Source organism: Myotis davidii, unplaced genomic scaffold (genome assembly GCF_000327345.1).
Source record: "Myotis davidii unplaced genomic scaffold, ASM32734v1 scaffold1673, whole genome shotgun sequence".
NCBI lineage: Eukaryota > Metazoa > Chordata > Mammalia > Chiroptera > Vespertilionidae > Myotis > Myotis davidii.
The window spans coordinates 471,801-495,044 of NW_006284850.1; the positions used below are offsets into that span (position 1 = coordinate 471,801).

Below are 23,244 nucleotides of genomic sequence, written 5' to 3' on the forward strand. Positions count from 1 at the left end.
GCGCATGGGCCACGAAGTTTCAATCGCACTGTACGTGCGCGCCCGCACTGGTATTTTGTGGAAGAGCCACACTCAAGGGGCCAAAGAGCTGCATGTGGCTCACGAGCCACAGTTTGCCGACCACTGTTACCCGAAAGATGACTGTGAAGGAATAAGAGTGGAAGATTTCTCCTTCTAGTTCAAATTGGAAAAATGCAAAGGGCTATACAATTCCATTAGGCAAACATCTGGCTGCTGATGGAAGAGGACTGCACACAGTTCATATAAATGAAAATTTTGCCAAACTAGCTCAGGCCATCTACATTGCTGATTGTAAGGCTTGTGAAACTGGGGAAATGCATGCTCAAGTAGACAGACAGCTCAAAAAGAAAAGAAACATGAAGAGAAATGGCTCAGAAAGCCAGGGAGAGAAGAGCTGGGATAAAACCCATGTGGAAAAAGAGGATAGGGAGGCATGTGAGAGGGATGAAATCTGGCACAATAGGCAAAAAGAGAGACAGCATGACTGGAATCTTTCCAGGGAAGCTCCTGATAAGAAGTCAATACTGCAGAGAAATAAAAATCAAGGTATCAGTGAGGTTATCTCATTGGTCCTGGTGTGTCCAGTCCTCGGACTTCCAATGAAGTTCAGTATGACCAAAGGCTGTTCAACTAATCCAAGGGTATGGGCAGTGGTTTTACAAATGGAGAAGACAAAATTTACAATGTTTATGGTCAAGTCTGGAGAGGTGGTAAATATATGCCTCAGAATAGTTGCAGGCCCAGTAAAAATCTGGATAAGGACACATGTGGTGATGACCTAGAAGCCAGAATAAAACCAACAGATTTGTTCCCAATAAGTTTTCTGGTTTGAGTCTTAGGCAAAGAGGTTGAAAAGGAATAGTTCAGTTTGAGGAAGATCCTTTTGGGTTGGACAAGTTTTTGGAAGAAGCCAAACAACACTGTGGCTTTAAAAGATCCTCAGCAGCTGCCCTAAGAAATATGAGCATGAAGGCAAGCAGTGGGGGAGTAGAAACACCTCTCTTCAAAGCGAATGGATTATTATCCATAACCCTAATGATGCAAGTCATATGGGGGAACACTTTCTAAATGGACCAGCTAAAAACCAAATCTGGGTTTCAAACTCCAGCACAACTTTTTATTATGGGAGAGAGGGGGGATGGAAAATTCTACTCTGAACTATTACGTTGTTTGTTTTTTTTTAAAAAAGTGGGTTGTGTTTGTGCTTCTCTCACCTTTTGGAATTTATAGAACATGTTGCCCCACAGATGAAATTAAGACCACTTCCTTTTGTTTGACGTTAGCACTTTGAGGTTAAGCATTTGTGTAAGAATGGTTGCTTGTGTGTAAACTTACCCCAAGCACAGTGAGTAGAAGAAGGATGTTCACATATGGCAACTGTCCTGCCAAATGATGTTTGTCGCTGTTGTGCTCCGTTTTAATTTTGAATGGAGAAAATAAGTGCTTGCTTGTTTCAAATAAAAACATTTAGGCAAACATTTAGCCAGTTTTTCTCAGTGGTTAGAGCTTTGGCTGCGGTCTGAAGGGTCATGAGTTTGATTCGGGTCAAGGGCACATACCTCTGTTACAGACTAGATACCAGCCCGTCAGGACACATACAGGAGGCAACTAATGGATGTGTTTCTCTCACATCGATGTTTCTTTCTCTATGTCTCTCTCCATCCCTTCTACTCATACACACACACACACACACACACACAAATTACCAAATGAGACTTTAGGTTAAAAGGCAAACTAGATATTCTCCCAAAATGCAGTGGAAAAGGTCAGATATAAGAGCAATGAGATACTGAAAGGTTGGACAGAGGATAGAATTCTAACCTAAAGAATTAGAAACTAGATTAAAAGCAATGGAGTCAGCTAAACATACCACAAGAAAATAATAAAAACCCCTAACTTTCTCAACTATAAAAACACAGAGATCTGCAGATGGAATGCTTAGTATGTACTAGAGAAAATAACAAAAGAAAAGACCAATAATTAGACTTATCCTGGCAAAGAAATTATCAAGCATTCTGGCACAAAAAGTAGTGTAACCCCAAAGAATGAGAAGTTGACATCAGGCTCTTTGCAATATTAAATGCCAGAAGACAATGAAGCACAAATGAAGCCATATCTATCACTTTTAGGGGAAAATGTTTGTGAACCAGAAATTCTAGACTCAGCAACAGGAATATATTTTCAGATACATAATTTCTCACAAACATGCCATCTACATATTTTTTTCTGAGAGAGTTGTTTAAAGATGTACTCCAGCCAATTATAAAGCAAACTAAACAGTTCAGCCATGGGAAGTCATGAAATAAAAGGATTAGTGGTGAATAAAAGAAGAAAACTTATAAGTAATTTTCAAATAAATTTTATTTAAAGTTCAAAACAGAATGTAAACACTATAAATGGTTAAAGACTAATACTAATACAATGAATTCCAAATGCAAGATAGGGATATAAAAAGGAGAAGTATTTAGGTAAGTTTTAACATATATTTACTTTTAGAATTAATACTTGAACTGACAAATCATTTAAAAGTGAAAAGTAACAATCAAAGGAAAAGTTTATCTTTATAGTATCTTTGTCTAGGACCTGTGAATGTTCCTTTAACTCTACTTAATAAACAGATACACTTTGTACTTTTAACTCTATTTTTTTAAATGACTATAAGTAAAGCTACACCAGAATATAAACATCGTATGTCAATTGGTGGTGGGATTTTGTAGGATGTTAATCTTCTGTAAGTATGGGCGTGTAGCATATGCATTTTTAAAAAGTACAGATAATTTGGTACTTTTCCAAATCTAACCACAATCACAATGGGAAAGATATTAACAAAACAGTGGGTTCTGGGTTGTAGAAATATCCTGCACTTCTTTCTGTGCCTATTTTCATATCTTTGTAAAGCATATGCATTATTTTTACAGTGGGAAAGTATACTTCGTTACAATAACAATTTCTATAGATACATCAGGGTTACAATTACAGGCAAATTTATGGCATTAAATGCTTTATTCTTTCCCTCTCCCAATGAAAATTAAACTAAGCATTTGATTTAAGCCATTAGAAAAAGCACAAAAAACCCAGACATCTGGGAATTGAAGGGAAAACAAATCTCAAACTTAAAGGCAAAATATTATAAACCAGTAAACGAAATAGATTTGAACAAGAAGTCTAAGAGTTGATTATTTAAAACAAACAGAATTAGACTCCTAGCTTGTTTGCTCAGGAAAGCAAACAAAAATACACAAAGCAATTCATTTAAATCACAAATTTAGATACACTAAAATGTACAACCTATGCTAATTATGAAGCTAAGTGAATATTATAGTGAGTATTAACTAGCAAAATTGACTCAAAAACAATGCTGGAATTAGTCAATAATATCAGAGAAACCACCAAAGTGCTACTCCTGTTGTTAAAGTGATTGTCTCTAAGTAGGAGGAGCATGGACTAGTGTTTTCTTCCACTTTGTGCTCTTTAGTAGTCTCAAAAATCTATAATAAACAAGTACTAATTTTAAAGTCAGATATGAATAAATACCAACTGAAAAAAAAAAGAAACAACAGAATCCTCCATCTCCCATCTCTCAAGACAAAGTGGGCAGTTTCTTCCTTTTTAGCTTTAAAGGTAGAAACAGCTGCCTTTCTGAAATTCAAGTCAAGCAAAATATTGACCTGCAGTGAAAGGACTGCCAAGGTTCAGAGAGCCTGTTAATGGGCCTGAGATGCCTTGTGACTCCAAGCTGACTGATGGCCCAGGGACCACTAACAGCAAATTGAATTTCTAGATCACCGGCTGCCTTCATGCTCTCCAATACCTCCAGAATGGGAGAGTAGACACACCAAGTGCTATGCAAAGTGCTGTCTCCATACCAAAAGGTCTTAGTTTTGGAAATGAAAAATACCTTATGTATACATACTCCTTATCTTGTTGAATGTGTTCTTATGCATGCAGCTATGTATTCACATCCATTTTTTAAATGCCCACTTGGTAATGTCACTTTGTTAGGACCAGATAAATGACATTTAGTCCTTCATGGATCTTATATAGTGAGAATATAGGTGGCCTTTAATCATCACCTTGCCTTTTGAATTAAAGAAGGGTGCTAGAAATATGATGGTTTACTCTTCGTAATATCGGCCCCCTCATCCAAATATTGTCATTAACTCCCAGTGTTAATGAAGTCTGTTAGTCATTCACATGTAATTCAAGAAATCTTTGCTCACTGCCTGCTCTGTTCCAGGCACTATTCTTACATCAGGTATATATTTACAGTGTGCACAAGACTGACAAGCTTGTAAACTTACAACCTAGTGGGGAAAATAACCAATGAACACATGAATAAACTAACAAGACAATCTCAGTGTTAAGTGCTGTAATTAAATCAAAACCATAAGCCAAGGATTTTTTTCCTCTCAGGTGAGAGGAACACTATAGATTGGTAGTCAGGGAGGGCTTCTCGGTGGAGGAGGCTTTTGAGCTGAGAACCAAATGATATATATTTGGGCCTCATTAAGAATCAGAGCAATTTGAGTGAACAGTTGCTATTATATACTGGTTACTAGCAGAGACTTGGAATTAATACAACTTTTGGGAATTCGGTTCAGATTCAAAACCAGTTTGGCCCCCATCATTCCAAGCTCCTCCACAGCTCCCCTTGGCACATTATGACTATTAACTGACCAATTTTCATCTAAATCAATTTCCTTTTAAATGCTAGTGCTGGTTTATCTTTAGAAATTAATTGAAAGTTGAACAGTCACTGAACTTATGAATTTAACAACAAACCATATGGATTATAGAACTCATAAAAATAAACTTACAGAATAAACAGAACAAATCACCCAGCTCACTTTCAAACTTCAACATGCCTCACTTTCTTTTTTTATGTTGTAAAGACAAGTAAGAAGGTGATTTTATTCACCAACTGCTCAAGAACCCTGGCTGCAGAGAACAGAAATTTGGCTTAGCGAACTCAGACCCAGTAGAAGTCTTTCTTCCTTAATGATTCTGCTGGCACAATCTGGCTGGGAGCAAAAACCTTGATAAAATCAAGGGGGGATCCTCTTAACCCTCCTCCCGTCCCATTGTACTGCATCCTACCAGCCAGAAGCAGAAGTCTTCGGAAGAGGTTTTGAGGCAGCCATCATGTCCTGTTGTTTTCTGTGCCGGTGGGCTTGCTGAACACATCCTTGAGCTGGGCTACAGGCAGAGTTCAAGTCAAGTCTAGGTTGTCAGTTCGTCGGTCTCCTTTTTCCCCAGAAGACTCCTGACGGCGCCCTCTTTGCTTAAAGACTGTAGAGACGAGTGGTATTCTGCCGCAAGGTGGCTAAGGTGTAGCGGAGTGGCTCCTCTTTGATTTTGGCCATCTCTTGAATTGTATGCAGGGCCATGCCTGGATGGGAGTACTGGCAAAGGCCTTTAGGAACCCCACGAGGAAGGAAGTAGGGTGCATCGGTTTCCACGACAATTCTGTACAAGGGGATCCTATTCAGAGCATCCCGGGTTTGCCAGGCAGAAGGGTAAGTCAGGACTGCTGTGAAGCCCACAGACATGTTGGGGAAGTACTCCAACAGGGGCTCAATGACTGAGTAGCTGCTAGTGAAGCAGTGCCTATGGACCTTGTAGTCCGGAGGCACGCACTTTTTCATGATGGCCAGCAGATCATGGTCAGCATCTCGGCAGTGGATCACCAAGGGCTTCCCGAGAGACACAGCCAGCTGCAGCTGCCTCTCGAAGACCCTGTGCTGCTGCGGGATAGGTGTCGTGCACTTGTAAGAGTAGTCCAAGCCCATTTCCCCAAAAGCTACAGCCTTGGGATGCCGTAAGCCTTGCAAAATATCTCTCTCTAGATAATCATTGTAGTAACGTGCAAAATGGGGGTGACAGCCAAAGGCTCCCCAAACCAGATCCTCATTCAACAGCATCTCCCATAGGCCATCCTTGATGGTGCGAGGATCACAGAAATTAGAGATGCAGCCCTGGAATCCCTTAGGGAAGGAATGGCTATATATTTTTCGGAACTTGGCAAAGGTCCCTTTGAAAGACAACTTGGAATACAGCATATCCAAGTGACAATGGGTATCAATGAAACCCTCCTTTAGGCTCTGCTCCCAGTAACTTCTTGCCAGGGAACTAGATATATATCTTCCCCCAGAACACAGTGCCTGCTCTTGGATTATTCCTTTCTCCTTCACCATGGCTTCTGAACTGCTGGAGTAATTAAATGAGTAAGAATTCTGGGGGTAATCTTCCCCTGCTGCCTTCAGGTTGCTGGACCAGTTTGGGAACCATGCTGTAGGGCTGGAGGCATGATTTCCTAAGAAGCTCCAGATGCTCTGCCCAGCCTGGGATGTATTATTGCTGCTGCCGCCCAGGGAGGGATAGTGAGAAGGCTCTGGACTGCTGGGCCAGTAGCTGGCATAGTTAGGTAAAGGACTGCTGTACCAAGGAGACTGGGACATGGCATGGTCAGTGGGGAAGGACGAAGGCTTTGAAATTCCTGAGAGACTCAGTGAGCCTTGCCCCTCCTGAGAGAACTGGACTATAGAAATGCCATTCCCATTAGAGCAGCCTCTTTCTGAAGAGGGGTGCTTAATCACTACACCCCTTTCATTCTGCTTTTGGATTTCTGAATGAGAGTCATCTATGCCCATAAATTTTAAGGCGGTAGAGCCTTTTTCAAAAGTGACTACTCTGGAGTCACCAAGTGGCTTCTCACTGGACTTCTCCTGAGGATATAGAAACATCTTTCTGCCACGAGAGCTGCTGACATTGATCACAATCTTTTGCTTGACCTCTGGCCCTGACACTTTCTTTTTCTGAGGAACAGAGGTGACAGCACTAGCTGGTCTTTCACCAGGATTGGGCTGCTCTCTAGGGCTCGGTTTGGTACTAGTGGCAGCCTCTTCCTTTCCTTTAGGTACTGATTTTACCAAGGTGCCCTGGATAGCTAACCCATAGGTCAGCAAAGAGCCTTGGTATTGCCGTCTACCGTGCTTTTTCCAAGCCTTCTTTGGTTGCTCACTGTCACCATTTTGACTCTCAGCTTTGGCTGCTAATTCAGAGTTCACAGACTTAGAGGAATTGCATTTGGAATTAGCTTTAAAGCTGTAGGCATCGTCTCGAGAAGCCATTTTTCCTAGAAAGGCCCCGGCAGGGCAGAGCCCGTAGCGGATAGCGCTCCTAGAAAGGCGCCGGTAGGGCAGAGCCTGTACCGGATAGCGCTCCTAGAAAGGCGCCGGCAGGGCAGAGCCCGTAGCGGATAGCGCGGATAGCGCGGATAGCGCGGATAGCGGATAGCGCGGATAGCGCGGATAGCGCGGATAGCGCGGATAGCGCGGATAGCGCGGATAGCGCGGATAGCGCCGATAGCGCCGATAGCGCCGATAGCGCCGATAGCGCCGATAGCGCCGATAGCGCCGATAGCGCGTAAGGGGTGGGTGGGGAGGCACAGAGCGGGTTCCAGACAGAAGGAACCCAAAGTGTTCTGAATTAGGCAGTCTTTGGAGGCCGCTCCCCCCACGTCTGGGCCTGAGGAATAGGAGGAATTTCCCTGGAAAAACCTCGGCTTGAAGGCCACAAGGTCCTCCTCTGGGCTTTCAGACACTCAGGGCTGCTAGCCTCTCCTGACTGTGAGGCAGAGCTATGAGGTGGCCAGCTGGAGGGGGCCACGTCGCTGGGCTCCCAGAGTCATTTGCGTTCGCTTGGGGACCCTACCTCTGTGCCGTTCCTGTGGTACTTGACTTTGCACCCGTCTGAGGCAACGGCCGGTCCGCTTTCTTTCACCTGCCCATCACAGTTCTCAGTGTTCCAGAAATGTCAAAGGCCTCGCACTGAATTCGTGATTCAGTGCTCAGGAGAAGTCTCAAGGCGGATTTACCGAAGGCTCAGTATGGCGCCCAAGCCCTCGCTGCGCCTCCGCCTCCGCAATGACTAAGAACTTTCTTCTTCCGGTATGTCAAAGCACTTCCGGGACATTAAGGCACTTCCGGGACATTAAGGCACTTCCGGTTGGGGATAGACCACACACAGGGCACTCTTGAACTGGGCTTAGAGGTTCAAGCCATCAATGTTGTGAAGGACAACACTGCCAATCTAGTTCCCGAAGGGAGGGGTGAGGGAGTAGAGTGCAGCTAGTCCCACCCACCAGTCCTTTCCACCGGAAGCACTCCAGTCAACCAAGGTGGGGGTGGCGGTGGCCGGAAGCACTTCCCTCAACCAAGGGGGGATGGTGGCGGTGGCCGGAAGCACTCCCCTCAACCAAGGGGACGGTGGCCGGGGTGGGGAAGAATAGGGGGAGTCGGGGCGGAAGTGAAGGGAGTCAGTGCAGGAGTGGGGTGGGGGAGGGGAGAGTATGGCAGGGAGCGGTTTACAAGGTGTCGTGCACTTGTAAGCGTGTACTCTTACAAGCGCTTCATGCTTCCCTCAGGTCAGTCTAACCCTGGAGCTGCCACCATTGTTTGCCTTTCGTTTCCTTTCCCCCCATATTCTTTTCAAAAACCATACAGTTTTAAAAACATATTTTAAATATACGTGCTTTCAAAACCATAGTCTTTGTAGTATGCTACCATTTTCAATCCCGTTTTTTTTTTTTCCACTCAATCAACATTTCTACATAACCTAAATATTTTTCGTATTGCTGCATAGTTTTCTTTCTTTTTTTGGGGGGGGGGTTCTATTTCTGCATAGTTTAAAAAAATCATTCTAGTGCGTTCCTCATAATCCAAGAGTACATAGATATGCCATAATTCACCAGGCACTTCATTTTGGTTAACCCTTTAAGTTCTCCTCACTCTAGTTTTTTCTTTCTAACAAAAGTAAATGCTGCAAAGAACATCTTTGCAAATGTTTCTCCATATTTTTCTTTTCTTCTTTGGGCTTTATACCCAGAAATAAAGTTCCCAAGAAGTATAGGAATTTTAAAATGTCTCCTCAGAGCACCACATGGCCCCAGAAGAATTGTAATAATTTAACATCCCATCCAGTAATCCTACCAGGTACACTTAATAGGAGAAACAAACAAAACCAGTGACTCACTGTTCTTTTAATTTGCACTTACATGATAATTTCTTACAGTGAATACTTTACTTTTATTTATTGACACACTCCTATATTTGCCCTTATTTTATTAATTTGTACATATTTTTAAATCTGTGAGGAAAATGCTTTTTTTTTGTGTGTGTGGCTTATAACTGTGATGTACTTGAATTCTGTTTGCTTATATTTTAGTTAGAATCTTTGCTCTATAAATCATACATAGTGAAATTGCTCTGGAGCAGTAGTTCTCAACCTTGGCTTGCTCCACAGTTCAACTCCCCTGCCCCCCGTTTTTAATGGTAAGACTATCAGGCACTGCAGTTCACCTTCATGCTATCTTATCAATTTTGGTATCCTGGGGGAGTTACATAATGTTGTGGAAATTTTCTTTTTCTTGAAAATTTGAAAGAATCCATTAGTGAATCATATTGGTTGGAGCCTTTGTTGGGGCAATTATTTGGGTAATTTTTTTCACTTTTTATTTGGTTATTAGTTTATTCATGTGTTTTGATAGTTCACAATTCTTACAAAAATATCATCTCTTTAATTGTGGCTTTAAATTTATCTTTCATAAAGGCTTGTATAATTTATCATAAGATAATTTATAATTTATTGCATCTCTATATGTCATGTACTATTTCATTATTTCATTGTTTATATTCTTTCTTGATCATCTTTGTTAGAATCTGATCTATTTCATTTATTTAAAAAACTTGGATTTATTTGTTGCAGTTGTTTTTCTTCTTTCAAATTCATCTATTTGTGCTTTTATCCTTTTTGCTTTCTGCTTGTTTTCCTTATGACACATTTTTGCACTTTCAAAAATTTTTGTTCAGTTCATTGCTCACTGGTTCAAAACTCTGACTGAATTTCAGAATTACTTGGGGAACTTTAAAAAATACTAATGCCACTCTCACCCACCCCAAGATTCTGATATAATTTATTTAGGCTTGGCTCTGCTTTATTTTTTATTTGTAAGTTCTTAATGTGAAGTCAAGGCTGAGAATTGCTGTTAGCACATTTAACGAAGTTAACTATATATGTATTGATTTCAGAGAGGAAGGGAGATGCAGAGAGGGATAGAAACATCAATGATGAGAAAGAATCACTGGGGATGGAGCCCACAACCCTGGCATGTGCCTGACCGGGATTTGAACAGTGAACTCCTGGTTCATAGGTCAATGCTCAACCACTGAGCCATGCTGGCTGAGCTGTTAAGTATCTTTAACTCTAAGTTCTCTTATGTAATAGTCTAAATCAAATAATTTACCCAAGATTTATAGATTTGCCTGTATCTTATAGGTTGGTACGTTTAAAACATTTTAGCCCAGCCGGCGTGGCTTAGTAGTTGTGGGCTTGATCCCCAGTGTGGGATGTGGAGGAGGCAGCGGATCAATGATTCTCTCTCATCATGGGTGGTTCTCTCTCTCTCTCTCTCTCTCTCTCCCTCTCCCTTTCTCTCTGAAATCAATAAGAATATATTTAATTTCTTTATTAGAATCAATACTTGTATTTTTCAATTTATTCTCAGCACAATAATTATGTAGACCAGAATTAATTTTATAGTGTAACAAATAAAAGAAAGCATTTATTGGAACAAAAAGAGCTGTAGCCTGGGAGACACAGATTCAGGTAGCAACCTAATTTGTGTTCCCCTGAGACAAAAGGGAGGCCACCTTTTATAGAGAAAGTTGCTGCCTTTTAGAGAGAAAGTTTCTGCCCAAGTTCCCAATTCCATCTGTTTTATGCAGGTTGGGGCAGGTGTCAGTTCATTGGTGAGAAGATAGAACCAGGAACATGCTTGCAGTGGTTGACTCAGAGAGTGTAAGCATGCAAGGGAATAAATAGTACAGGAGGTTGAAATCTCAGTCTGTGTCTTTTCCTGAAATGCAGAGTGCACCAAAGGCCTCTGTCAGCAATGGCTGCCACCTGTATACATAGCAGAGACCCCAGGAAAACCGCACAACTCCCAGTAATGGTGCAAACCAACACCTTCAATATCATCTCTAGCTAAAACATAAGGTGTGGTGGGAAGGGGAAGGCCAGTTATAGCAGGTTATCTGGAAAGGCACAGTCAACAAGGGTAAGGTTGTTAGGCAGATTTAAGTCCTTGCCTCTGCATTGCTAAAAGTTTCTAAAGACTTTGAGTTATTCTCTAACTGGTACAGTGGGAACATCCTTGCACATGGAGATTTTCCTTATACATGTAAATGTTTCTTACAAAAGGGTAACTTTTACTCAGTTTTCAGAGCTTCCCCTGGGTCTGCAGTTTCTTAAAAATAACCAGCCTAAAATAATCCTCATGCCAAGGAGGCATATTTTGAGGTGACAGATTGTGCTCCCCTTCACTTTCATGGTGGAGTTCTGCAGCCCTGTATTCTCAAGGGACCAGAACATGAACTATCAGTATATCCCTTTTCTAGAAATATTGAAGGCTGGTCTAAAATGCTGTATTTTTTCTCTTTATTTCCATTTGGCATCTTTTACTCACTTTTAATTCAGCATTAGATTGCTGAATACTTAGTGATTACATACATGACAGTGTTGTCAATTGCTCTATGCCAGTTTGGTCATTCATAAATATATATAATAAATATATATCAGTATATCCTTCATAAATATATAATCACTAGGGGCCCAGTGCATGAATTTGTGCACCTTGAAAGGGACTGTGGGCTGCAAGGCTGCGGTGGGCACAAGGGTGGGTCTCAGCCCATCCTCCTCGCCCCTGCCCTGCCCCACCACGGCCCCGGTCCCCTGTCTGCCGCTGCCACTCCCACATGCTGACGGTGCCACTCGCACCTGCTGATGTTGCAGAGCGATTGGGGCCAGCGCCGTCAGCGGATCAAACAGGTGCAAGCAGATCCAGTGCTGGCAGCAGGTTCGAGAGGTGGCTGCCGGCCCCGTTTGCCCCTCAGGAGCAGGGGGAGGTGGAGAAGCCCAGAGGAGGGATCAGGGCAGGCAGTCGCTGCTCGCACCCACTGACAGTGTCGACAGATTGGAGCCAGCGCTGGGTGCCAGCAGTGGGTGTGAGTGGGGTCAGTGCTGGCAGCAGGTGTGGGTGCCAGGCGGGACCGCGGTGCGCAGGAGCAAAGAATTTTCAGTAACCACAAGAGGATCGCCCCAATGATAGTGACTGGCGCCCTGCCTTGGTCTGGTGCCCCTGCTTACCTGCTCCACCATCCCGACGCAGCTGATGCTGGCTATGTTCTGCACGCGCCCCCTGGCGGTCAGCACACATCATAGCGACCAGTTGTTCAGTTGTTCTGCAGTTCGGTCTATTTGCATATTAGCCTTTTATTATATAGGATAACTACATTTCAGGTCGTTAATAAATGTATATTCAATACATAGAAGTAGGTGAGAGCTATGAATATTTTCTCTACACTTTCTGACCCAATTACCAAAAGATAAGTTTCAGATTGAATACTATTGTAGGGATGGAAAACTTTCCCCTTCTTCCTTTCTAGGTTCTTTGGCTAGTCTAGTAGTTAAACTGACTTAAGACAGACTAACAGGAGGAAAACAAATTTTGTATATATGGTAGCCCCATAAAAATATGAGACTTCCTGGTAGTCAGGAAATTGAGGCTTACATCCACCTTGAACTAAGGAGAAGAGGTTAGGGCTCTGGGCTTCAAAGGAGAGTAGAACAATTCACAGGAAGTTGGGCAGAGCAAATGTTTGGTAAACAAATGTTTGCCATGCCATGCAGATAAATCTTTCTGATTTAAAAAGTTTTCTCTGATAATAGCTCTCTTCCTGGCACAGGGCCCTTATCTAAATTCTTTTAGGTAGTTAAGTGGGAAGTACAAGTTCTTCCTGAGTTAAATTCTGTTTAAAAGGTGATTTTAGTTCCCTCTGAGCTTTTAGGTGTTCCAGCAACATCTTCTCACCTCTTACTTTTTCTTACTGAGACATAATTCATGCAACATAAAATTCACCATTTTAACATGTTCAACACAGCTTGGTGTCCAATATAATTTTTAATTTTTATTTATTTATTTAAAATCTTTATATTTGAAAGTACAACATATGTTCCCTTTTCTCTCCCATTGACTCCTTATAGCAACCCCCTGCCCACTTGCCCTCAAATTGAGGTAAAATTTATATAACATAAATAAATCATTAGTCATTTTAAAGTGTACAATTCAGTGGCATCTAGTATATCTACAGTGTTGTACAACTATCACATCTTTCTAGTTCCAAGATATTTTATTTTTTTAAATATATTTTTATTGATTTCAGAGAGGAAGGGAGAGGGAAAGATAGAAACATCAATGATGAGAGAGAATCATTGATTGGCTGCCTCCTGCACGTCTCCTCCTGGGGATCGAGCTGGTAACCTGGGCATGTGCACTGACCTGGAATCGAACCTGGGACCCTTCAGTCCACAGACCAGTGCTCTATCCACTGAGCAAAACTGGGTAGGGCATAGTTCCAAGACATTTTAATCACCCTAGAAGGAAACCCTGTATCCATCCAATAGCATCTTACCAGACATATTCACTGAACATAAATACAACAATATTCTAGTAGTGAGTTTAGCTAACTTCTAAATGGAATCAGGCCAGATGAATTCCCCCAAGAAAGCAGCTGAACAAGGGACCATTTTGGAATAAAGCCAAAGGTGCCATTTGAAGGTTATAGATCTCTGGGCTTACTAGATTTTTAGAACCTGAACTGGTAAAGACAGTGCCTAGTCAATATTGGTAACTGATTTTTTTTTCATTTTGAATATAATTATTTCACTAACTAAAACTCACTTCTATAATCCTTTATGGTAATTAATAAAGCTTCCTCTGTTGATCAGAGATAAACTACTGATGCATTTTGTCAGCTCCTTCTGAAGTGTAGGCTTCTGATAGAAATTTGCTGAACACTCACAAAGCATATCTTTCTAATTAGGATAACTGACCACCCAAACAGACTCACTCATAGCTATTATATTGTCCATGTTGAATTACCCTGATGTTACACCATATGCACAATTAAATTTTGCAACTTTAATGATAAAAATTGGTCAAAAATGGGAATAAAGGGAATATTAAAATGGAGCTTTCAAGTAGCCTGTGCCCCAGGTAAAGAGTAAATGGTAGCTTAAATCTACTGTTCTCTTCGTTATCCTCAATTACCATGTTTTTCTCAGTATGTGAGCATCTCACCATGTTGAAAATTATTCCAATCAGTAAAGATACTCCCCTCCCCTCATATAACATGGCACCTAAGCCCAAGGAAGCGATTTCAACGGCTCTTCAACAAGAAGCCTTTGCTTCATTCAACATGGGAGAAAATTGGGCTGTGTTGTATTACTGAATGAGGCACAGTTTTCAGTGGTTAAGGGTATTCAAGGGTATTTTTTACTATCTCTGATTTTTACTAACTACTTTATAATCTACCTTTCCTAGCTCAGTGTCCCATCCACCCCAACACATAACAGAATGTGAGATGAGACTGGGTTTGGCATTGAGCTGGGTTCTTTGAGGTTCCTGAAGAAGTGTAAGGCGGGGGTCTCTGGTACACTAGAATTTCAGATATGCCTGTTTTAATTGCTCTCAAGGCAAGCAATCAGTAGGACCAGAAGTCAGGGTAATTTTATCCTAGATCCAAGGTAGTTTTATGTTATTTTTAATGGGAAAAAATGACAAAACATATTCATCTTGTGAGAAAGAATATTATTTTGTCTATAACACATACATATAGAATCCCACTCTGAAATTACAAAGACAGACAGTTCAATTTATGGTAGAGATGAATGATGGATTTATTTCCTTAATATCATTTCCTCATTCAAACCAGATGGTGATGAAAATATAAAATAATCTTTATATACTGAAATCTGGATTATATATTCATTATCATAGCTCATGTGTAGAATATCTTCTTGCAAAATAGCCTCAACTTTTTTTCTTTACAGTAACAAAAAGGATATGGACAGTAAGTAGCTTTATTGATTTTAAATTTGCTGATTTTTTAAAATTTCTTAGTTTCTAATTATGATTCTAACAGGTATTAGCTTTTGATGCATATGAAGAAGCTGAAATGGATGATAAAAGGCAAGAAGAATATAGAATAAGACGCTATAAAATCTACTTCTACCCTGAAGATGACACAATTGAAGTAATTGAACCATTTGTAGAAAATAGCGGACTGCCTCAAGGTATCTATTTAAAGCAGAGTTATAGTTCTTTACTTTGTAACTTCTGCTTTTATATACTATCTTTCTCTAGCTTTTTAAAAAGACCTCATGCTGCCCTAGCTGGTTTGGCTCAGTGGATAGAGTGTTAAAGGATCCCCGGTTCAATTCCCATCCAGGGCAAGTACCTTGGTTGCAGGCTTGCTCTCCAGTCCTGGTCAGGGTGAGTGCAGGAAGCAACCAATTGATGTGTCTCTCTCACATCAATGTTTCTTTCTTTCTGTCTTCTCCCTCTCCCTTTCACTCTCTCTAAAAATCAATGGAAAAATGTCCTTGGGTGAGGATTAACCAAAAAAAACCAAAAAACCCATGCTACTTTTCATGTGTCTAACTTGCTGGCCACAGTGAATATACACATGCTATTAGCTTGTATTTACTAGTAGTGACTTATCAGATTTCTTGCCCCCTACCTCAACATTGGCCATTTCTCTCACTCTTCTATGACATACTTGTATCCTTTCAGATGATGTTCTAGTATGAGCAAACTCCCATGTCTGACTTTTTTTCTTCAGATATTTTGGTCTTTTTGCTATGATCATATTACTTCCTTCACAACACTCTCAAGGGAAGAGAGAAGATGGTTTTCTACTGCCACTTCCAGATCGGTCTTCACTCTTTTCTTGAATTTACCGCCATTTGCTTCAACCACTCTTTCATCCTGATACCCGTTCACTACAGACTTTGATGATACTTCGACAGAGGGCTATTGTTCTTTCACCCCATGTAAGCCAGTCATCTTTATGCGTACTCTACTTCTACCCGACAAGCATTAACTCTATGATGTGGCCACCTGAGAAGCTAATCCTGGGTGGCATTATTAGAAGCATGGCAGAGATCAAGGGAAGTGACTGATTTCTTCTGTTTATGCTATTACTCAATCATGCGGGACAATGCTGAGTGCTTTATGCCTTCAGGGTATAGCAACCGTGATGGTAAAAGAACTGAAAATTGTCATATGTAAGGCAAATTATGGAAATGGAAAACCTGTAAAGGGAATACTTAGGTGTGCCTGATAAATGTCTTCAGAAATCTAAAGGGATATCATGTGGAAGAGGGGTGACCTAATTTTCTGTATCCTCAAGTACAGGACCTAATAGGTCAGAATCCAGTTCAGTAAGAGGAATAATTTTCTGAAAGAGAGCTGCCAGAAGTTGTAGTAGATGGTTCTGGATGAGCAGAGTCAGGGTTGGGTGGAGGAGGAGGGAGTCACATATTTGTTTTGGTCATTGGTATGGATCAGTGGTCGGCAAACTCATTAGTCAACAGAGCCAAATACCAACAGTAAAACGATTGAAATTTCTTTTGAGAGCCAAATTTTTTAAGCTTAAACTGTATAGGTAGGTACATTATTATTAACTTAATTAGGGTCCTCCTAAGGCGTAGGAAGAGCCACACTGGAGGGGCCAAAGAGCCGCATGTGGCTCATGAGCCATAGTTTGCCGACCACGAGTATAGATGGATGGTCCTGGGAGCAAGTCAGGGGTTATTTTTCACTGACAGTTAGTAGAAGTGTAGGAAGGGAGTCACATGTTTGTTTGGTGTTTGGTGTCGATGACCTTCCAAGGCCCCTTTGATCTCTGACAAACTATGATTCTTGGGTCTGTTATTATCTCTTTGTCTTTCTGAGCATCGCCATCTCTAATAGCTTAGGCTCTGAAATTGCCATCTCTGACTATGGTCTCTGCTTCATTTACCTTTCCTGTTGTTTACTCCCACCATCTTTGTTCCTTATTCTCATACCAAAACATATCTTGAATCTGTTCATGTTTCTCTGTCCCCTTTGCTACCATTGTAACCCTGGATAATCTTATTTCTTGATTAGAATAATGGAATAACTGCCTAATAGATCTCTCTGATTCCATTTCTGCTCCTCCTACAAAGCAGCCAGAGTATAGTGTGGGATATTACCTTGGTGCAATGGTGGCCTCCAAGAAGCATGCATATGGGCTTTCCAGAGACCACAGAACAGCAGCCTCATGGGCCAGATTAAAATGCATAAATCACATGATGCATTAAAATGATTTCAAATACATCGCAAGAAGCAAGGGGAAAGAGATGAGGTAGGTTCACACACTTAGGACAGGGTAAAAGTGAGTGGAATGACCACCTTGCCTGAATCTGGGGGTAAGCAATGGTCCTATGTGTCTCCTGCTGTATCAGCCCTTCCTGCTAATTAGTGTGGTTGGGAGACCAGAGTGGAAGTTCAAGAAGAACCAAATACAGAAGGGATGTTGGGGTAATGGCACATACTGTATCAGAGAGATGCAAGGATAGTGGGCCTGGCCATAGCTGCAGCTCACCAATACACCTGCTAAATAGTAGAGACTTTGTGTTTCTTGGGCAAAGGACACATGGGGCCAGAATGTGTGTCACCAGTGGATGAGTGGCCGAATTAAAGCCTCATGAATATTGAGTACTCATGAATATTTACTATATCTTGTAGATTAGTGCATGATGAATATTTAGAACCCAGGTGCCTCATGTATACTTAATATATACTGAAAATTAGTTATCTCTTGGTTCTTCCATACCTTTCTTTCTATGTTTAAAATATACATGCTCTACTTCAGTGATGGCGAACCTGTGACACGTGAACTCATTTTTTGGGTTGATTTTTCTTTGTTAAATTGCATTTAAATATATAAAATAAATATCAAAAATATAAGTCTTTGTTTTACTATGGTTGCAAATATCAAAAAATTTCTATATGTGACACGGCACCAGAGTTAAGTTAGGGTTTTTCAAAATGCTGACATTCCGAGCTCAAAAGGTTCGCCATCACTGCTCTACTTACTATTTACTTATTGTTATTAACAGGTTTTATGATTTTCTGCCTATGTCGAATAAACTTTTTGTTTGCTACTTATTTGGCTTAGTGCCTCCATATTGATATACTATATTGGATTCTAGAGGGAGAAATAGAGGAATTTGGGGACCTTGAGAATAAGTTGGTGATGAGTCAGTATGCAAAGGGCTTCCTTCAATGCTGAAGGGATTGAGGTTTTAATTTTTAAAAAATATATTTTTGTTGATTTCAGAGAAGGGAGAGGGAAGGAGACATAGAAACATCAATGATGAGAGAGAATCATTGCTCAACTGCCTCTTGTGCTTCCCCCGATACAGGGCATGTGCCCTGACTGGGAATTGAACTGTGACCTTCTGGTTCATAGGCCAATGCTCAACCACTGAGCCACACCAGCTGTGTGATTGAACTTTTTCTTAAAGCATGGCTTCATTGTGTCTGGATGATGAATTGGGAGCCAGTCAGCATTGCCAACCTATTTTCTGCCAGGCAATGTGCTTATTTTGGGGGAAATGGAAAAGGAATAAGACCTGTTATACTCCTATCTTGTGGAGCTTATAGGCAAGCAGGTTTAGAGAGAGAAGGGAACAGGTGATTAGTCCAAGAGTTTTGCAATTGTTTAGGTTAGAGATGCTGAGTGGTCAGACCAGAACTTTGATGGAGGAAATAGAAAATAGGGGAAAGATTTTAGAGACATTTGGTTGGCAGAGTTGATAGGCCTTGAGAAGTGCTTAAATACACAGTATAAGGAAGGGGAATATCTAATGATAAAGTGTCTACTTTATCATGATGTTATTTAATCCCCTAACAACCATCTAAAGTAGGTCATTGTCAGCTTTTACAGAAAAGGAAACTGGCTTAGAGAGATAATTTGCTTCATCTGAGTCTTAAATGATTGCCTCGGAGCTCACTGTGTGGCTGATGCATTAATAAAGCGCAGGAGCATGGAGCAAGGAGCAGCATTGGGTTTGGAGCTGAGGTATGTTTGTTTAGGTCATGAGGACTTTGAAGGTGTGTTGGGACATCTATATGGTGATGCCTGCCAGGCAGATGGAACCTTGACATTTATTTTCAGGGAAAAAGTCAAGACTAGATATGTGGACTGGGAACTAGGGGTGTCCAGATTATGAATACAATTAAGCTTATTGCACCATGTTGGAATAGAGATGCTGTTGAGGTGGTGGAAAGAGGAAGAAGATTTGATTTGGTGTCTGTGCTTGATTTTACTAGTGGAGGGAGAAGGGAGAATTGGTCTGAGGAGGCAATATGAGCTGTCCTCATTATTCATTGTGTTTTAACTGATGTACTCTCTACTCCCTGGTCTTTTCATTTGAATAACTTATGATTTAGTGGTAAATCTTTTAGGAAACATGGAAATGCCTTGAGACATATATATTTCAGAGAGGAAGGGAGAGGGAGAAAGAGACAGAAACAACAATGATGAGAGAGAATCATTGATCAGCTGCCTCCTGCACACCCGAGGGTATTTTCCCATTGATTACCATAGAGAGTGGAAGAGAAAGGGAAAGACAGAGAGAAATATCAATGTGAGAGAAACACATTGATTGGTTGCCTACTCCACACATCCTGACCAGGGCCTGGGCCTGGGAGGAGCCTGCAACCGAGGTATGTGCCCTTGACCAGAATCAAATGTAGGACCCTTCGGTCCGCAGACTGACACTCCATCCACTGAGCCAAACCAGCTAAAGCGGACTTGATATTTAAAAAAAGGTTTTCACAAATTTTTGACGTTGAAAGTGTGACATTTTATTTTGTAAATGGACAAGAGGTCTCTGACTCTTTAGAGTCATTTTTTAACATGAATAAGGCAGTTTTTAAAGATTTACAATAATGTATTAGAAAATGCTTGAAGAATTATCTCAGAAAAGAAAGAAAATTTAAAACTTTTAATTTCCATGAGCATGTATTTTACGTGTGTATATTAGGTAAGTGACGTATTGTTTTAATAAAAAAATATTTTCTTGTAAGTTTACACTTAAATGCTTTACTCTGATATTCTTTACATAAGCCTTTCTTATTTTTGATTACCTTCCCTACATGACACCAAATTTACACAAGTGATGGACAGGAAGTCTAGGACATCCCGAACTTGCATTAGTGACTTGCATTGATTTTTATTATTATTTTTAAGTGAAAACTCACATTCCTGTGGCTCACTGGCACCTGTCCAGTGAGTCTTGGTTTTATTAAACTATCCAAGAAAAGAAACGAATTGCAATATCTTCTCTGAGGACCATGGAAAGGCCTTTATTAGGAGTTTTCAATTTTTCACCCTCTTGATTTCAAATGTCACATAGGCAGACTCCAAAGGCAAATTGAAGATAGTCATAATGATTTATTTGGAAATATTTTTTAGGTAAGTAATAGGGCATATTATTCATAAACACCCAGAAAAAAAAAAAACCTTGAGTAAAAGACAATTCTAAAGTATCCTGTGAAAATGCCAGAATTTCTGATTGGCTCATTCTGAGCAGGTCATTTTCCTGAGTGAAGACACAGCTCAAGGGGTCTGTATAGGATATATAGTAATCATGATATGTAACAAGACCGAATTTGTCAGCAGAGTGAAGATACCTGATGGGCTCTAGCAAGTCCGGTGGAAAGAAAGCACAAATAAACAAGCTTTGTTTAGTGAGAAACCAGTCTCTCTTGAAATTCAGTATGATGATTTTTGTGAAGGAAAGTCTGTTTGAACAGAGGATACCTTGCAAAATAATTTAAATACCTTCTTTAGGCTTTTCTAAATTAAAAAAAAAAACTGGGGAAAAGAACACAAGCTTAATGAATCAGTGACTCAAACCTGGGATGGGGTAGGTAGTATTTCTTTCAGTTGTGTCTTGAGTGGTCTGGGACTGCTTTTCATGTGCCTGTGGGCCCTGGGAAGGGGCTAGGGGTCACATCTAGGCTCTGCGCATGGATGGTGTTCCTGTCACTTTCATAGGGTTTCAATATTTTCCAAATGAACTAGGAGGTCAGATGCACTTGTTTGTTTGTTTATTTTTTTGTAGAGCAGACTGTTTAGAAATTCGTGTACCTGGATTTAGCCTCCCTTTTAGTTGCCTCTCCTATCATGTAAAGTTTTTAGGGAGGGGGGAGTTTAGAATAAGCCAAAAACAAAGAAGCATCCCTTAGCAAGGGGCCATAATGGGCATTCAGTTATATGCAGCTTCTAATCAGAACATATTTTGAATGTTCCCGAATCCTGGCTGTCAGAGAGATATATGTGTATTATAAGTCAAATCACTTTACACTTCAAGGTTTGCTTTCATTTTTTGCCATGACATTATTCTCTTTTTGGTTAGATGTGTTATATTTGTAGAATTTGTTGCAATGTAGTTGAAATAATTTATACTAAGCCATGAATGTCAGCGGTTAACCCCAATAGTTTTACCTCCAATTGTCTAACAGAAAAATCCTTTGTTAAATACTACCAAGTCAAAACTAATCTATGCTAAGTAAATGATAATGATTAGAAATGTGCCATGGATATTCTGATAAGGTCTATACCAGTTTTCAGTTGAGAGAGATAATTAGAATCTTCTGACCTACCACCAGAATTTCTGATTCTGTAGGCCTGGGGTCTAGAACTTGGTTCTTAGTGTATCCCTGGTTAAGAACACTGATCTAGGATGTCCAGTACTATCTATAATAATAAAAGTGTCCTTCCGGACGATCTTCTGGACGAAGCCTCAGTGGCAGGGGCTGAGGCAGAGGTGACCACCGTGGTGGTGGGGCCGAGCCCCTTGCACGAATTTTGTGCATTGGGCCTCTAGTGTTGAATAAGAGTGGTAAAAGCAGACATCCCTGTCTTGTCCTGTTCTTAAGGGAAATGCTTTTAGTTTTTGTCTACTGAGTATGATGTTATCATGATATGTAACATCATATAGGCCTTTATTATGCTTAGGTATGATCCCTGTATTCCCAGTTCAATTAGCACTTTTATCATAAATGGGTATGGATTTTATCAAGTGCCTTTTCTGCATCTATTGATATGATCATGTAGTTTTTACCCTTCTTTTTGTTTATGTGATGCATCATGTTTATTGATGTGCGGATATTGTATCAATCTTGCCTCTCCGGAATGAATCCCATTTCATCATGGTGTATGACAGTGATGGTGAACCTTTTGAGCTCGGCGTGTCAGCATTTTGAAAAACCCTAACTTAACTCTGGTGCCGTGTCACATATAGAAGTTTTTTGATCTTTGCAACGATAGTAAAACAAAGATTTATATTTTTGATATTGATTTTATATATTTAAATGCCATTTAACAAAGAAAAATCAACCAAAAAATGAGTTCGCGTGTCACCTCTGACATGCGTGTCATAGGTTCACCATCACTGGTGTATGATCTTTTCAGTGTATTGCTGGATCCAGTTTGCTAATCTTTTCTTGAAGATTTTAGCATCTATATTCATCAGGGATATTGGCCTATAATTCTTTCTTTGTATTATCTTTACCTGGGGTTGGAATTAGGATAATGCTAGCCTCATAAAATGAGCTTGGGAGTGTTCCCTCCTCTTAAATATGTTGGAATAATTTGAGAAGGATAGTTATTAGCTTCTTTGAATGTTTAGTAAAATTTGCTTGTGAAGCTGTTGGGTCCAGGACTTTGGTTTGCTGGGAGTATTATTTTTTTTATTTTTATTTTTTATTACTGCTGCAATTTCTTTAGTTGTAATTGGTCTTTTAAGATTTTCTGATTCTTCCTGATTGTTTTGGAAGATTGTATTTTTCTAGAAATTTACTCATTTCACTCAGGTTGTCCATTTTGTTGGCATATAGTTTATCATAGTATTTTCTTACAATCCATTGTATCTATGTGGTGTCAGTTGTTATTTCTCTTTCATTTTTAATTTTATTTATTGAGGTCCTGTCTCTTTTTTTTCTTGATGAGTCTGGTTAAAGGTTTGTCAATTTTGCTTATCTTTTCAAAGAACCAGCTCTTGTTTTCGTTGGATATATACTAGGTTTACAATGTTACTAAAATGAACTCAACATACTTTATTCTGGGAGGTAAATTCCTAAAAACTAAATTTAGTGGTATGAGCAAAGATCTAAAGCAAATCCCAACTGCGTGAAATGAAAACACATTAAACATAAAGGGATCTATCATCATTTTGATCTAAACCACAGGGAGATGTTAGAAAGTTAAAGCTTGCAGAGTGCTC

The 23,244-nt window shown here is 40.3% G+C and overlaps 2 protein-coding genes and 1 pseudogene across 2 annotated transcripts in view; 2 read left to right on the forward strand and 1 right to left on the reverse strand.

The window, feature by feature from the left end:
• LOC102767069 overlaps nt 1-4,985 on the forward strand; it is a 7,124-nt pseudogene extending 2,139 nt beyond the window's left edge.
• The window catches only part of EFHC2 (EF-hand domain (C-terminal) containing 2), a 151,981-nt gene that overhangs the window by 15,443 nt on the left and 113,294 nt on the right, over nt 1-23,244 (forward strand). Inside the window, exon 2 of the mRNA XM_015558399.1 lies at nt 15,063-15,213. Within this exon, the coding sequence (XP_015413885.1) occupies nt 15,063-15,213 (151 nt within the window). The remainder of the gene's footprint in view (nt 1-15,062; nt 15,214-23,244) is intronic.
• LOC102767357 (putative deoxyribonuclease TATDN2) lies at nt 5,304-12,237 on the reverse strand. The gene is given in 5 exon segments (XM_015558398.1): nt 5,304-7,177; nt 7,215-7,244; nt 7,495-7,576; nt 7,579-7,803; nt 12,226-12,237. Coding segments are annotated over 5 exon segments (2,223 nt in total).